The sequence below is a fragment of the Candoia aspera genome, chromosome 4, assembly GCF_035149785.1.
Source record: "Candoia aspera isolate rCanAsp1 chromosome 4, rCanAsp1.hap2, whole genome shotgun sequence".
In the NCBI taxonomy this organism is placed as follows: domain Eukaryota; kingdom Metazoa; phylum Chordata; class Lepidosauria; order Squamata; family Boidae; genus Candoia; species Candoia aspera.
The window spans coordinates 61,983,301-62,000,273 of NC_086156.1; the positions used below are offsets into that span (position 1 = coordinate 61,983,301).

A 16,973-nucleotide genomic window follows, 5' to 3' on the forward strand; every position below is an offset into this window, starting at 1 on the left:
CATAACAGTTTAGTGTGTTGGGTGAACCTGTCTTCATATGTGCTTTGTAGGATTCCTTCATTCCCCAAGTCAGTGGTTAGATTTGCACATATAATTGTCTATATTCATGCAATATAGTGAACCACAAACTTGCCAACTACATTTTAGCCTTGAGTGTCATGCAAACACAGCCAGTAAAGATGAATTTATGATTCAATACTTGTGACAAACCATGGTAACTGTTTGCATAGCTTGCTAAGCCAGATCAAATCATATGGCCTAATTCATCTAAGGCATCAGAGTGTTTGCTTGGGTCCCAAAATCTGGGCTGTGAGCTGGGTAACGATCAGCTGGCAGCAAAGCACACAGAAAAATCCCTTTGCTGCCTTCTACCGGTCCTCTTGATTTTTGCAGTCCAGATCTGACATCTTAAGGCTTCCAGAAGCCTTAAACCAATGTCTCTCAAACTTGTTGACTTTAAGTGTGGACTTCAGCTCCCAAAATTCTCCAGCCAGCTCTCCATGCTGGCTGGGGAATTTTGGGATTTGAAGTCCACACTTGTTAGTTGCCAAGTTTGAGAGGCACTGCCCTAAAGGATAAATTAATCGCACATCAGAGTTTGACAACAGTACGCCATACTGTGTATAGTTAAGATTTAAATAGGTAGTAACCATCTGTAAGAGGGGCTGGTTCTCCCAACATACTCAGGCCAAGCCAGTATTTTCGCTAATCATGCTTGGCTGGGTTTAGGCAATATCTTCAAACACAACAAGGCCCAGTAGAAATCGGCTTCAAAACGCCCTTTTAGTCCGGCCCCCTTTTCATGACTCCAATCAGGAGCTTCGTCTGAAGAGCCTCCGCCCTCCCGCCGAATTGGGTGCGTCAGGATTTGTGTAAGAGCAGCGAGGGCGGCTGGTTCCTCTTTTCTCACAGCAGCTCAGACTGAAACCCGGAACTGGTTCTGAGAAGGGCCGCTTCCATAAGCGAACAGCGGTGGGGTTGGTTTTCTTCTTTCCGCAGCGAGGCTGGTGCGGGCATGGCGGCAATGAGCATGTCCGACCCGAGCTTCTTGTGGGGAGTCTTCCAAAGGTGAGCCTTGCGAAGTTTCTCTTCTCATCCTCTCCCCCTTGTCAGGGAGAAGACTGGTAAGGCGGAATCGGGGAAGGCGCCTTCGGCTTCCTCCTTCCGCGTCGGGAATTCTGGGTCTGGGTCTTCTTTGCTCCTGATCTAGTCCCGCGTCGTAATTACTTTCTTGTGTTTGATCTCAGGGTTGATAAGGATCGTAGCGGTATCATCTCCGACACCGAGCTCCAGCAAGCGCTTTCCAATGGTAGGATATCCTCTCTACTTCCTAGAAGTGGTGCTTTGGTAACAAGCACACCGGTTGCATTCACACAACGCCGATTTTAATGTTTCACTTAACCATACTGCGTTTGGTTAACCCAGTTTGTATATCTTGCTAGGTTCAAATGTAGTTGACTACTTGGTACTTTAGTGAGTCTGGAGAACACAGGATCTCTCCCTCTCCTCCTGTGATGTGTACTGTTATATGGCAGGAGTGTTTTCTATTCCAATATGAATAATCTAAAGACAGAAGGATAAATGTATTAAAATTCAGTGGTAGCAACTGGAACTGGCTAGTCAATTCCTAGAAAAATAACCTTTATACAGTGACACTGGTAAATTCCTGTTCCAAGCTACTTCCCCATCTCCTTCTAAAACTAAAGTTCAGTGTAGCTGATTCATAATAATTAATTTAATTACATCCTTTTGGTTTTATAGTTACAAATGCTGATTAGAATAATGTCAAGCTAAATATTTTTTCTAGAAAAATATGGAGGCAAAATTCCATGTTTTTATTACTTTTATTGTATTTTATTGTAATTTTGTGAAGTAGGGATTGTTGAGATAATTACACCTTGCTGCTCTCAAATAGGTAAAGAGGGCAGATCTGGTTATTTCCTAAAGAGAAACGACCAGGAATTAACAAGATTAAACAAGGATGTCAAAAGAACATTCCTTAGGAAGACCATGACAAACAATTTCCTTGTTGCTGCTAAGAAAACTCTATGAGCGTGTCCATGTAGTCACCAGAAGTAAACTTCAACTTCCGGGAGACTTTACCTGTATAAATTAAAATAATTTTTTGCCTGTAGTAACCTGTCTTGAAATAGAGATATGTGTGAAAAGGGAGGCAATTCAAAATATTTAGTTGAAACAAAGTAGTCAGTTCACCAAAATGAGAGTCATAGTGATTGATTAATTTTAAAGAACAGTGAAGCAGTTGAATATAAAGAAGTAGACAAACTTGTGAAAGCTTGATTTCAAAAGCTGGTATCACTAAGTATAATAAGGATTTAGGAGGGTTCTTAAAATTTGTTATAACAGCTGAAGGGTTTTGCTGTGATGATTCAATTAAAGAAGAGGTATATAAATCATAAAAAAAGATACTGAATATTGTTTTCAGGTTATATATAACTGAAATATTACAAAAACATACTCTCTTCATTGCATTCCATTAAAATACAGTGAAGAAAAATTTGAAATGATGTGGTTTTCAGTTTGTGGTGAATTGTATGTTTGTAAAGAAGGATTACAGAAGGTTTGTGGTAATGAACTGAATCAAGGGCAAGAAGCAACTTTTCTTTGGGTTTGTTCAATTCAGATGTTATTTCACTATATAATTAAGAATTTTAGGTACTAGTTTAATATTTTGAAAGGTATAAACAGTATTCATTACAACTGATGTCAGAAGGTGCTGCTGAAAAAGTCATGACCTAAGGCAACTGGGATTCTTCTGCCTGATCACATTTAGTGTTATCTATCAATCCTAGCTTCTTTTTGTCTAGTTCCCAATGTTTTAATAGGATTTCTTTCTTGTGATGGTTTCTATTTCTACACAACAGATAACGAACTTGAGACATAATCACTACATTGTCTACACCAGCCTTTCTCAACCTTTTGACCCTTGAAATATTTTTCAGGCCTTGAGGAACTCCTGCACATTCAGGCTTAAATATAGGCCACAAGTTACAAAATTATTATATTTGTTTCATGTGTAGGCCTATATTACAGGCATTAACAGTGTTCTTAAACTAAAAATAAAGAATGAAACTTAACTCTTTAATATGAAGTTGCCCAAATTTGAAATAATTTTAAAAATAAATCGTGATCTCCTAGGGAACCCCTAGTGACCTCTCACGGAACCCTAGAGTTCCACAGAACCCTGGTTGAGAAACTGTGGTCTCTACTGAGGTGTATGAAAAGGGTACTATACCAGTTTACACTATCATATATGAAAATCACAGTTCTTTTTAATTTTGTGGCAGAGATGGAAGTTGTACGATTTGACATCCTCTCATGCACGTTCAGAAGAGGTGAAGTTTGCACTGCAATGCTCTGTCCACCTTCTTGCCAATTTTGGACACCAATACCTCCCACAGATGCTGTTGAAATGACCTGTCATATCCGTACAGAGTTTCTCATGTAATTAATAGGAGCAGCATTATTCATTGCCATTCAGAATATTGTTGACTAATATTCAGTGTGTAATGTGGCTGCAAAAACAAGTGCATCAGATTTGGCTCATTTCCTAATCATGGGAAAGTAACAGTTCTAGTTTCTCCTGTGTTGGTCAAACTCTACCTTCAGTGTTGTATTCAATACTAGGCACCATGTATTAAGAAAGACTCCAGCAAACTGGAACAAACTAGTTTGTGATTGATTGAAAATATTCTCATTCAAGATAAACTAATCCATGGAGATTATTTAAAACAAAACCAGTTAATAACAAATATATTGATAGGCCTTTACATATGTGGCCCCTGTTCATGATGCTGAAGAGATCACCAGCCCTGTAAGTAAGATTACATCGGTTAAAGTACTTTCAGATTATAGTGCAGCTTATGCTGATACACAAACAAGTGATAATGTATAGCAGATACAGATTAGTAAAACAACCGAAGCATTTAAGAGAGAGATCACTGCACACAAATTAAAAATTGTCAATAAATGGATACCTTTTTGGTACAATCTGTTACTTGGTCTGGTCTATCTTGTAGGGCTGACATACTAGGTGCTCTGAGGTTGTAAGCTTGACTTACAGTGAGGAAAGAATAGGTGTTGCTAGAAATTAAATGAAGAAAGGTAAGTATTCCTTATTTGATGAATATGTTTGAGGAATTTATAAATTAGGATATCAAGAGAGATGTCTTTATAGATCAAATATTACAGCATTTTCCCAAGCCCAAATTAGAGGGGAGAGAAGGGCAATTAGTGCATTAGTAATTCATTTTAATGGTTCTAATATTCACTTTTGCATAAACTGAAGAATATAACTTGATATAAAAGTATTTTACAGATTTATTTCTGTAAAATTGAGAATTCAGCCAGTTCATCAAGTTCATTTAAATAAAGGAAAAGTGTATTGTGTTCTAGATATGGGCATGATTAATAGTGTAAAGAAAAAATGTTTCCAGTTATCGTTATTAGGAGATATTTTCTAACAGTAAGGGTAATTTGACTGTAGAACCAAAAACTTCCTGTTGATGGATGTATTTAAGAAGGTTGGACAGCCATCTGTGGCAGATAGTTTAGATTCCAGTGTGCAGCGTGGTTAGACTCAATAGCCTAGATGGTGTATTCCAACTCTTTGAGGCTGTATCCATATGTTAACCTGAATGCTGAAAGGGGAAAACTATGAAAGGTGGGACCTGCTCCAAGTTGGGAGTGTAACTAGGGGAAATTGTCTGGCTCAGAGCCAGTGCTTCAATTCTATTTCCTGGTAATTGCTTGAATGCTTTTTGTGCATATAATGAAGAGTTAATTGCTTGCAGAACTAGTGGTTGATCATCATGTAGGTGTTTATCAAGTAGTGTTTACGTGCACCAAAAAAGTACAAATTTCTGAGATGTCTGTCTATCTGCCAATCTGGGTTTGTACTGTATAGAAGGGCTTATATTGGTGAGCTTCTTCGGGGTTCCCTGTGTTGTATGAACTTAGGTAGTTGACTAGTTCAATAAATAATGGTTAAGAAAGCAGGTTAGTAAATGAGGCATATTTATGACTCTTCTCAGATTTCTCTTTTAAGTTCTCCATATTCATTGTATGGCCCGTAGGATTAATTTGGTAAATGGCTAGAAATTTCTGTCTTCAAAGTGGAGCTTTAATGACAAAGGTATAGCTGTTTAGAAAATAAGTTATAGCTAGAAAGGTTAGGATTTAATGTAGTTTCTTGTGAATAGCCAAGCATCTAACAGTACTCTGTACTACTTTTTGTTATTTCTGGACACCATTGCAAATAGCTGAAGAGCAGAATGAAGGATACTAGTCTTACTGTCTTGAGTTTTCAAGCCCTCCTAAAACAGGGATCTTTTAGTGCAAATTGTAGCATGGAAATTATGTATATTCTACCCACATTTCTACAGAGCATACCTTGTTCTAATGGTCCTCCCTGAAAATTGAAGCCAGACTGTGGGTTTTTCTCTCACAAAGAGCAAATGTTAAATCTCGGGGAAAACCTACCAAAAACACATCAGTTTGTCTCCCCCTTCCACCCCCAGTTTTGTAGATTTGAGTTGAAATTTTGAATCCCTGGGGGAGCTGGGGGTGTTGACAACCAACAGGAAGCTCTGGCGTGGGCTGGTCCATGAAGTCACGAAGAGTTGGAAGCGACTGAATGAATAAACAACAAAAATCACAAGAGTAAAATTGTATTATTTAATTTGAATTATTTTAATTAAAAATAAATGAAATGAAATGTTTTTTATTGTGGCCCATCTACAGATTTTTGGAGTATTCCACTCAAAAGACCAAGTGTGATCATTGACTTGGAAAAACCTGTATGGTTGCAGTCTAAGTTCAGGCTGCATAACCTTTTTCAGGCTGAGGCTATTTTTGCCTTTGAATGGGGATCTGAGGGCCATGCTTCAAGGATGAAAATTGATATAATTAATAGTAATAAAATTAAAAATTTAATGAGTTTTTTAGTCACTGAGAATCTAAGGGGATTGAGGCGATAGATAACAGTGCATAAAGTTAATAATGTTCTCTCACCTGTTATGTAAACCATATGATTTATTTCCCACCTCTAAAACAACACATATAAGAAATTTCACAGAAGTAATTTACTGATTTGATGTTTTACTCTTGAAAAAATTCATTTTCCCCACTATGGTTACCTGAATAGCTTGATCCTTGAACCTAGAGCAGGTAGTGTGGTTGAGCTGCTAAAAGAAATACAGCAGCAAGCAGGAGAGAGATCCATAAATACGACAAGGCGAAGGAAAAAAATAAATGGTATGGTGGGAAGATCAAAGTTGGGGTGGCTGTTGCAGAGAGTATCACTACAAAGCATAAAATCTGATGTATCTGCATCCAAGACAATAAATACTCTTCAAGTGCTAAAGTCTGAAATGAGATCTCTAAGGCTGTACAGTCTTTTTCTATTACAACCCTTAGAATAATTGTCTTTATTGAAAAAAGAAGAATGGAATAAAAAAGGTTATAACAGTAGAGATACTGAAATCAATTTACTTTGCCATCTCTTCCAAACTACAGATACGCTATACAGAAAGGGAGTTGATCTTTCCCTATCCTTTTTTTGAACAGCTAAAAATTGGTACTGCTCCAACTTCTTCCATATTCCAACCACTAATTCAATAATAATACATACTATTCAACTGTACTGAACTGTAATATCAAATTACATACAGCAGTGCAGATAAGGCAAGTATCTTCCTCCTACAGGCGTTGCCAAATATACTTATAGTCTTGACTCTAAACCTCTGCCCTTTTACCATCACGTATAGAGTTTTCTGTTTCAGCACCTGTGATGCTCAGCAGCCCTCTGCTGCTGTACCTTCAAAACTCGCCTCTGCTTGGGACTGGGTGGGTAAACTCAGTCTGAGAGGCTGTCAGTGGGTGCAGGCCGGGAATCCTGGGTTCTGACCCCACTCTGGGATCTGCCTCAGCCAGAGTGGATTCATTGGCTTCAGCACTGTTGGAATCATCCTCTCCAGGATTATTATCCCTGGAAGCCCCTGGCGCTGCTTCCTCTTCCTCTTCAGAAGACGAGTCCAGCAGGGCCATGCCATCAAGTTATTTATTATCTTCTGCCATTTCTGGGTAATTACTTTAGAGAGAAAACATAGTAAAATAAACATTTTGACTGTGTCTTTTTCCCCAACCAGGATAGTTTTAATGGTTTCCATAAATTAAGCTTTTGAGTAATATTCCTAATTAATGGTTTTAAATTTTAAAAATATGCAGTTTCTCTGGATATAAAAGTATGATTACTCTCAAATAGTAAGTATCTGTACTAATTTTTGCTTGATAATCTCTGTAAATCCATTTGTAATTGCCTTTCTCTGTATTTTTATTTTTTATGAGCAATGTTATTTGTGCTTCTTTCCATGTTTATAGTATTTCTCTACCTCACAAAATATATTAGCAACATGAAACAGAATATTGAGCTATCAAATATTTTATAAAATTCCCCTTGCAACCCATCAACATCCAGAGATTCATCAGATTTACCCTCTGTATGGCTTCCTTATTTTTGTCTAAACCAGTGGTTCTTCAATTGGGGTAATTACCCCTAAAGGGGAATTTGGGCATATCCTGTGGTAATGGAGCAATTTCTAATTGCTTATTTGTGAGTCAGGGATCCAGTTTGGGACTGCCACTACTGAGACACTTGTGTAAAACAACAGAGTCTGGTGTTTTGTTTTGTTTTGTTTTTTTGTGGGGGTAATAAGATTATTCTAGACCTGGAAAAAGGGTAATTGGGTCAAAAATTGAGTCCCTCTTTTGGGGGAGATGGGCAGTGGCTAAATTTGATCAATCAATCAATCAATAAACAGTTTAAGAACCAGTAGTCTAAACTAATTAAAATATTCAGAAAATCTTTATAGTCTTGAGTTATACTAATTCATCAATGGGTTCACATTTATGAATTGTTTGAAAATTTCTTAAAATATAAAACAATTTCCTTAGTATTATAAATTAATCTGCAAGTAGGAAATTTAATAGAAGATGATTTTTCATTTTCTTTTTCAGTCCATAAGCTAATAAACTAGAATTTAATCTGTCTTAAAAAAAATTCTTTCAAGAGCCATGATCTTTTGGGGGGTATGCCTTCTTTTATCTCTACTGCCTTCAACTGCAAACAGACCTCTTGCAGATGCTTTCTTGTATCCTAGACTATTGTGTAAGGATCTGTTTTATTTAACTTAATCTGGGAAAATGTTAATTCCACTTTAGTGTATTTAAAATTTCTGTTTTATGCAACAGTGAAGAAAAAGAAAAAATTATTGGGTATTGATGAGTCTCACATGTAATTTTGCATTATAAAATTAAAAACAACACAAGTATCTTTAAATCATGTTTAACTTACTGACAATAGTAATCCTTTTTTTAAAAAAATATAGTTTGGCCAACATATACTGATGATCTGATTTCTTTACACATGCTTTATGAAATTTGATTTTATTCATGCCTGTACAAGTAAGTTATGTGCCATCAAGTCGTCGTTGGCTCTTAGTGACCAAATAGGTAGATTTTTTCAATACACCAAGAGTATTTTGTTTATGGCCCTGTCTTTCACCAAATAATTCAAGGTGGCACAATCCTCTTGTTGGTCAACTTAAATGACCCGTAGCACTCAAACTTCGTAGTTCAATGGGAATTTAAACTTCTCTCTCAAACTTGTCCGACATCGTCTATTCTGTACACCGCACTTATTCAGTGGCAGCTAATGTGAATAATAAATCAGGCATTGTGTGCCATCAGATCTTTAGCTGGAGTTATGTTGAGAATTTTAATCCAAACCCCAATAAAGACAGCCAGGGAGAACTAGAGCTGCAGCAAACATTTACTTAATCTGTTAAGGGTCAGAATAGGCTCCAACAGTGCTACAGAGAGAAAAACACAGAAAATGATTTCTCTGTTTATAGGCTATGGAATATATGCAGAAACCTATTATAAGGAAGTAGTTAGAAGATGGCTTTCATTGCATTAAATTAGGGAAACCATACTTTTTAGGTGTAGCGAAACCTAAGAATTTTACACATAGATAAATCACTCAAAAGTTCATTTTAACAAATGTTCTTTGTGTATTGTTTGTAATTTTGCCAGGGCCTACTTACACTTACCTATTACTGCCTTCTTTTCTGTCTGAGAATAGACAATAAAGGGAGTTGTTTGCTTATTTGTACAGACAGTTGCTTCTTATAGACAAGGGAAGGAGTGGCCAAAATGAGCACAGAAACTTTGAAAGATGGCTTACTCTTAATGGAGAAATAGGATTTTATAAATTATTATATGAAAAAAATTCCTCCATATTTAGACCTCCTACTTTATTGGTGATTGAAACATAAAATATCAAACAGTGGGTAAAATAGCCACAACTTATATAAAAGTAAATGATTGCCTAACTCATGAACATAATTGAGAGGTAGGATTGATTAGTACTATTATTTTAATAAGTTTTAATCATTATATTGTCATTCATTTATCACTTTGGAAATGTTCTTGTTTCTGTGTGTGCCATGCATTGTTCCTTTCTCTTTTAGGAACATGGACTCCATTTAACCCAGCAACTGTTAGATCTATCTTATGTAAGTAATATTTGAACTCCATTTGCTTTTATACTTGAGGGTGTTGGTCTGAAAATACTAGCCTTTTCAAATGAGCTTTATTAATTGGTATTGTGATTCTTCATGTAGTCACTTGTGCAGTTGCATGTTTTTCTGCTTCTCTCTGTGCATTTTGCAGTCCCTGATTTGGGAGAAATTTATATTAATAAAAATAAATATTGAATATTTATGAGAAAATTAGCAGCACTAGAGATTTGAACTTAGGAATACTATGAACAAAGACACAGCTGTCACATAGTGTTCCTAATTGGGTCTACAGCATAATACTGCTTCAAATCCTTTCAAATATCTCATAGCAGGTGAAGAGAAAGACGAAACCTAGACATTTATTGATACAGAAATTCCAGCTTGCCTTCTGTTCAGCAAATCTGATTTAGATGGAACTTCTGCAGACTGCTTTGGGCAGAAGGACTAGGTTAGACTTAAGGACTCTATCCAAGACTAAGCCAGAATACGGAGCACAAAGCTTGCCTATTCTTCCTGCAGAAAATATACAAACCAGAGAAAAGAAAGAAGAAAAAAAAACATGTAAAAGGATTGGTCAGTATTTTCCTCTTAGATGAAAAACAGAAGTACCATTTGATGGAATTTCAGTGGTGAAGAAAGTGAATCATTGTTTCCTGAATAGGAAAGTGGAGAGAATTCAGGTTCCAAATTCCATGTATGCATGTACAGAACCTATGCATGAGGTTGCACAGACACTGCAGAACAGAATCTACTTCTCTATTTTAAAATGTTGTTATCTTGCCAATCAGTTTCCAAAATGTCTAAAGGTGGCTAAAAACAAGAAAACTTAAAATTTATCTCCTTACACAATTAGCAGTCATTTTGCAGAATAAGCATATTACCATGTATACTCAGGGATAAGGCCATCTCCTCAAATTTTTAACCAAAATACCATGAAAAGTGAGCTACCCGCAGAGAAGCCAACCCTAGACATTTTTGTATTTTTTAAAATATATTCTGAAGGACTCCATTTGTTTTCATATTTTGTCTCAATAAATGTTGTTTTCCAGAACAGATTCTATTTTAAATTTTCACAATTCACTTATCCGTGTGGGTGGCACATTTTTCATGGTATTTTGGTTCGGCTCTTCCACGAGTATATACAGGTGCTTTTAAAAAGTATTACTGTATATACTTGCGGATAAGCCAAACCCAGTTTTGAGGATGTATTTTGGAGCCTAAAATTCTTGGCTTATCGGCAAGTATATATGGTAACACCTTACATTGTGACCAAATGCTTTTTATAACAAAAAATCCTAAACTTTGAACCATGGCTTGAATATTTGGAGAGAAACTTGGAAAATCCAATTCTCTTTCCGTTCTGTCTGTAAAACTTGAAGAACATTTGTTGTTATTATTTGTATTCCACTCTTCCTCCAAAAGGCAAGTGGTATAGTTCTCTATGCCAACTTTTCAGTAACTGATACACAATAGGGATGTGTAGAGTATTTAGAATGCATATCATCCTGTCCCAATGATTCTTGAGGTGTTTTGAGTTTGAGACAGAGGGCTCCAACCTCAAAATAGCTGGTTTTGACCTTGGAACATTTCCAGAGCAAGTGAAAAAGCTGTTTTACATTCAAAATAGAGGTTTTCAAATTAGAAATGTTTTGCACATCCCTTCCATAAGCAACCTTGTGCCCTCCAGAAATTCAGGGCTATAGACAATATTTACAGGTTGGATGTAATGGGACATATACTCTAAAACGTATCAAAGGCACTTGCCTCTGAACTGGACAAAGAAAAACATTCATAAACATGAAAGAGGTACTTTTCCATTATTATTAGAACTGTAAGTTTCTTGATGTTGTGTACCAGGCACTTAATAAATAAATAAATATGTCACCCGACTCCCAGCAGTTCTGGGCGGTTAAATAAAATAATAAATATGAGTTATTTTCTAATTTAAGAAGCTATTCTTGAAACATTGATTTATTCATCTTTTCTCAATTTATGATTCTGAAGGCTTGAAATACAGAGAACGAGCAGTGTTAATTGATACAGAGATGTGTCTGCAGGATCCAATGCTTTTATCAAAATGAAAGCAGCATTGTGCAATCACAATGGAAACTCTGCCCCTTTTTATATGTTTGTACAATAATTGTTTTTCTCTTTTCTTTTTTTTCTTTTGCTATTGTTTTATATGTTTTTCTTCTGCTTTATTAAATAAAGGCAAAAAAAGTGAGCAGAGCTTGTTTCGCATGCTGCTGCTCTCATCATTCATCTCCTTGGACACTTCTTACTACTGTATAGAAAGCACATATGTAAGGAGCCTTGATTCCCCATCCATCAAAACTAAGTAAAACTTTTCTACCCTTCAGTGCTAATTATATATTTATATAACTGCTGAGTTATATAAAATAAGATGTTGCTGCTTGTATCACTACGACAAGTACCAGTAGTATTGCTAGTGGCATCTGTGGGGTATATAATGTCAAAATCAGCACAATGGTAGATGGAGGATTACTATACAAGCTCTACCCTTTTTCAATCTGGGTGTTTAAGTATTGCATGTAAAATGGGGAGGGCTTGCATCATGATGCTTCGTTCACCATCTTACCAATTTTGACACATACCCTGCAGATGCTACTGAATTACAGTATTTTATAAAATACATATGCAGTGTTTAAACTTTCAATAAAAGATTTAACATACAAAAAACTTCATAGCTTGCTGGTCATTTATCCCACACTCATATGTTCTTAAAGTGTGGTGACTAATGAAGGTCCTAAGGATGGGAGAAGTAATTGAATTCCTCTTTAAAAATATTAAAACTGAACTTTTTTTCTTGCTTTGAAACCCCTGTTTTGCCCTGCACAGAAGCTGCTTTGGGGGTTTTGTTTTGGCATAAAAATGGAAAATAATTTCAGTACAATTAAGTTTTGAGGTATTTTATTTATTTACTTTTATGTTCTAATTTAAATTTAATTTAAACCTAACAAAAGATGGAAAACAACAGATGGATTAATATTTGCATTATTTTTTTCAGCTATGTTTGACAGAGAAAACAAAGGTGGTGTAAACTTCAATGAATTCACAGGAGTCTGGAAATATATCTCTGACTGGCAGAATGTTTTTCGCACATATGACAGAGACAACTCTGGAATGATTGACAAACATGAATTAAAACAAGCCCTAACAGGTTTTGGTAATTCATTGTAATTATTACAAATCTATGCAATTTTAGCAAATAGCCTTATGCAGCCTTTCCTTATGTATAGACTTCAGTTCCCAGAATTCTCAGTAATTGTCAGTCTGACTGGGGAATTCTAGGAGTTGAACTCCACCCACCTGGAAGATACCCAGGTTGGAGTAGGTTGCCATTAGGCCTTTAAATTAATTAATGCTTTTAAGCAATAGGTTTAATTCCTAGTATAGCAATCAAAAGTTATTTAGAGCTTATTTCAAAAACTCCTGTGATCGTAGAATTATAGTTGCAATATAAAATAGAGTTAGTGATGCATAAAGCACATGAGAATTAGAAAGTTTGTATGCCTAACAATAGTTTATATTCAATATGTGTTCTGCCCCCCCACTAAAAATATAAACAGTGTACAACAAAGGAGTTAAGTGATTAAGAATACAGGTTGATTCCAATTAATCTTTAATTTTAGAAGAAAAATATTCATCTGAGTACTGCTAAGAGAATCCCATAGTGTATCCCCAAAGGAAATAGGGTTAAGTTCTGTAGATTAGGTTAATTAACCTAGAATAAGTATTGCTTTATCCCAGATGGTAGAATTAAATTTGAACAGCTACATACCCATTTACAATTCTGATCAGGTCGGGGCATGATCAACCCACAAACATCAAGGAGAGTTTGATGACTTGAATGACATAAAAGTGCTAGGTGTTTATGAGTTACCCCAAAGGACTGAGCAGATGATACACTTCTTTAATTTTCTCTGTGGTGTTATTTACAAAATATAACATACACCCTGGTATTTAAGTTAACAGACTACAAATCTGTTGAAGATTTGGGGGGGGGGGTTTAAAATGAATAACCTTTTCAACATTGTTAATTAAACCTGCTTTACCATTCACTTTGGAGTTAGAATTAGATCTTAAATGAGTTTTAAAAGTAGTATTACTATAAATGTAAATAATACTTGGTAGAAAGTGTTAAGAATATGCTCATCCTATAATTTTACAAATATTTAAAGAATATTTAAAGATTTTACACATACACACAAAATGAAACAGCTGGCAAAGGTGTCTTTGTAATTATTATTTCAAAAGCATGACACATAAGAAAAAGTGTAGGAAAGGAAAAAGCAAGCAAGTTCAAGCAGTCCATTCTTCAAGGTGCATTTTAGGTCCAAATGTCCAGATTTAAAATAACACTGCTCTTAATCCAGTAGAATAGTAATGTTTCTGAAAAGCAGCTTTTCACACTTCTTTGCTGTAGCAAAGCTTTCTGATGAGGCTTCTGGGCTTGATCTTTGCTTCCCGTATGAATTTAACTATCCTGACTGTACTATAAACATTTTGTAGTACTCATGGTGAAGAGTCTTATGTTCCTCTGAGGAATAAAAGGAGTAAGTCTGAGTATAATTTTTAGTAAAACTTATTACATAGGCTTATATAAAGCTGTAAGCTCCCCACATCATCTGTTTGATGATGATGATGAATGCATTTCCTCATAGGTGCAAACCCTACTACGTTTAGCTTTCTAACTTAATACAGATTCTGTGAAATACATTTCATTATAGAATGGCTTCCTGTGCACATATTATTTGATGTACAGGGTTATTACTTCCTACTTAAATAAAACACTCTTTTCATTCCTGCAAATTCTTATGAGTATTTTTTTTTAAAAAGTGATTGAAGGAGTATTTGAACAGCACAGTGCTGGTTAAAAACACATACTATGTCAGGATTTTAATTTCATTTATTGTTTTACCAATCCAGTAAACATTGCTTCCTTATTGTTTCTGTTTTCAGCCATAAATTTTGTTATAAAGAATCATCACAATATGCTTTACTGGACAGTGTGATCTTCCATAAAATAAAAAGGCAACAACCAGCCTTGAAGGATTTGATTAAACCACTTTCGTTCTGTTGTTCTGTCAAACGTGAAACTTCCTGTTTTTTGTTTGATTTGCTTATATGAATATCGTTTCTGCTATTATAGAATGTAATTGTTTTACATTTTGCTCATGGATGTTTCCAATTCTGTCAAGGATACCGACTGACTGACCAGTTCTATGATCTCCTGATTCATAAATTTGACAGACAGAGAAGAGGGCAAGTGGCTTTTGATGACTTCATTCAATGCTGTGTTGTACTGCAGGTAATCATAGAATGGGGAATATAAAGGCCAGATGAAGAGAGATGGTCAAGTTGTTTCAAATATGCGACATGAATGTTTGAATTCAAGCACAACTACATATTGTGCACCACTGAATTGGTAGTTTTGCCGAGCCCTTTCTCTGGATCCTGATTAATACTTTCATTGTCAAAATCTGTAGGAAAAATGCTCCCCTCCACAGTTTAGATTATGTACAGAACAGATCATACCTGCCTCATCGTTGTTGTATGCATTTTCTAATGGAACTCAGATATTTTGTGTATAGGCAATTTGACACTAACTTTTTTTCTTCCAGAAATGGACAGATGTCTTCAGACGCTATGATACTGATCAGGATGGCTGGATACAAGTGTCTTATGAACAGTATCTTTCCATGGTCTTCACAGTTGTATGACAGTAAATATTGTCTGTGATCGAGGAATAGAATTTGCAAACTTGCATACAAGAGAAATGGATAACTTTCATTCTTCCATACAGAACAAGAGGTTTAAAAATAATTGCTTAACTTCTGTAAATTCTGTTAACTCATTGCTAAAGGTGCTATAGCTGTAAGATTCAGCACTGTATCATGTGTATTTTATTGCTGGAAGTAATGTTTAAATGCCAAACAGAATTCTTATTCAAATTTGCATACTATTGCATGTGTCTTTTTATAATAGGAAATGCAAAACAAATGAAACTTTTATCCTGTGTCTTCACAGCAGGAATGACCTTAAATGCACAGATGTCAAGATATACACTTGTATTTTCTTCTCCCACTTAGATTAGGTTTCATCTGCTCGTTCCATGTATCATTTTTTTAAAAAAAGGAAATTAATGTTCTTCTTCCTGGGATTTTTTAATTCTGAGTAAGCACAGAGATTTATTATTAAGGCTGAATAGTTCTGCTTTTTCCATATCTTCCGGTGTAATAAAAAGGTTTTCTGCCTTTCCTCTCTGGCTTGGAGATATAGCTGGATATGAATGCATCCTTGCAGCCATACTGCATGTGAAAATGTTTTGTAACTAAGCATGTTGCAACTTTGAGCTGAGTTTTACCTTCAGCAGTTGCTGTGCTTAGGATATACCGCTAGCCTAAATATCTGCATACTATAGGGAAGGAGGGTCAAGATCCATTCTACTTTGGAATGGTACATGGCCACATAAGACTGCAATTTCAACCATGCCTAATTTACTAACTCCATGGAGCTTCAGCACTATGATCTTATCTATTATATGGCAAGCAACCTGACTGTCATATATGGTGCACTTACTTCCTCTAACTTAGGTCACAAAACAGAAAACCTAGGGAAACTATTTAATTCTCTGAAATTTCATTGAAGAGTATTAGTCCTGAATTTACATGGCAATTGAATATCTCTAAATAGTAGAACTGATAGCCTCATTTGGGATGTACTGATATATATTTCCACTCGTGTTGACTTAATGCCATTAAATCAAAATCATTACAAGTAGAAATAGTAACTAGAACAGAGTTAACAACGCCTCCCCCCCACCAATTATCATGTTATAGTAAATTTCAGAAATCCTAAACACTGTAGTATATTATTTCAAATTGGTTTCAAATGCTGTACAAACTACAGGTAGTCCTTGCTTAATGATGCCAATTGGGACCAGAAACTCTGTTGTTAAGCAATGTGGTCATTTGAAAAACCATGACCACACTGTTTAGCGATGGCAGTTCCAGCTGTCCCAGTTGCCTATGTTAAGCGAGGACCTCATGTGACGGTAACTTGCGACTTCCTGTCAGCTTCCCCATTGACTTTGCTTGTCGGAAGCCAGCAGGGAAGGTCACAAATCATGATCATGTGACTGCAGGGAAGCTGCAATGGCCATAAGTACAAGGACAAGTCATAACTACCACTTGTTCAGTGCTGTTGTAAGTCTGAATGGTCTCTGAATGAGTGGTCATTAAACCTGTATAGTAACAGAATAGTCCAGCATTCTGCTTCCATTATGTCTTCATTGATTTCACTCCGAATTTGGGCTAATGACTGGATATTAATCTCTAGGAAAGGAAA

At 35.8% G+C, this 16,973-nt stretch overlaps 1 protein-coding gene across 2 annotated transcripts; it reads left to right on the forward strand.

The window, feature by feature from the left end:
* Positions 1-863: 863 nt before the first annotated feature.
* PDCD6 (programmed cell death 6) lies at positions 864-15,904 on the forward strand. 2 transcript variants are annotated; one of them, XM_063304259.1, is made up of 6 exons: positions 864-1,068; positions 1,248-1,309; positions 9,552-9,596; positions 12,631-12,789; positions 14,825-14,934; positions 15,248-15,904. In XM_063304259.1, the coding sequence occupies exons 1-6, from the start codon at positions 1,016-1,018 to the stop codon at positions 15,344-15,346; spliced, it is 528 nt and encodes a 175-aa protein (XP_063160329.1). In that variant the 5' UTR covers positions 864-1,015; the 3' UTR covers positions 15,347-15,904. The 2 variants fall into 2 exon arrangements, with proteins under 2 accessions (XP_063160329.1, XP_063160330.1); XM_063304260.1 differs by having other exon boundaries at positions 865-1,068; positions 12,631-12,783.
* Positions 15,905-16,973: the final 1,069 nt, after the last annotated feature.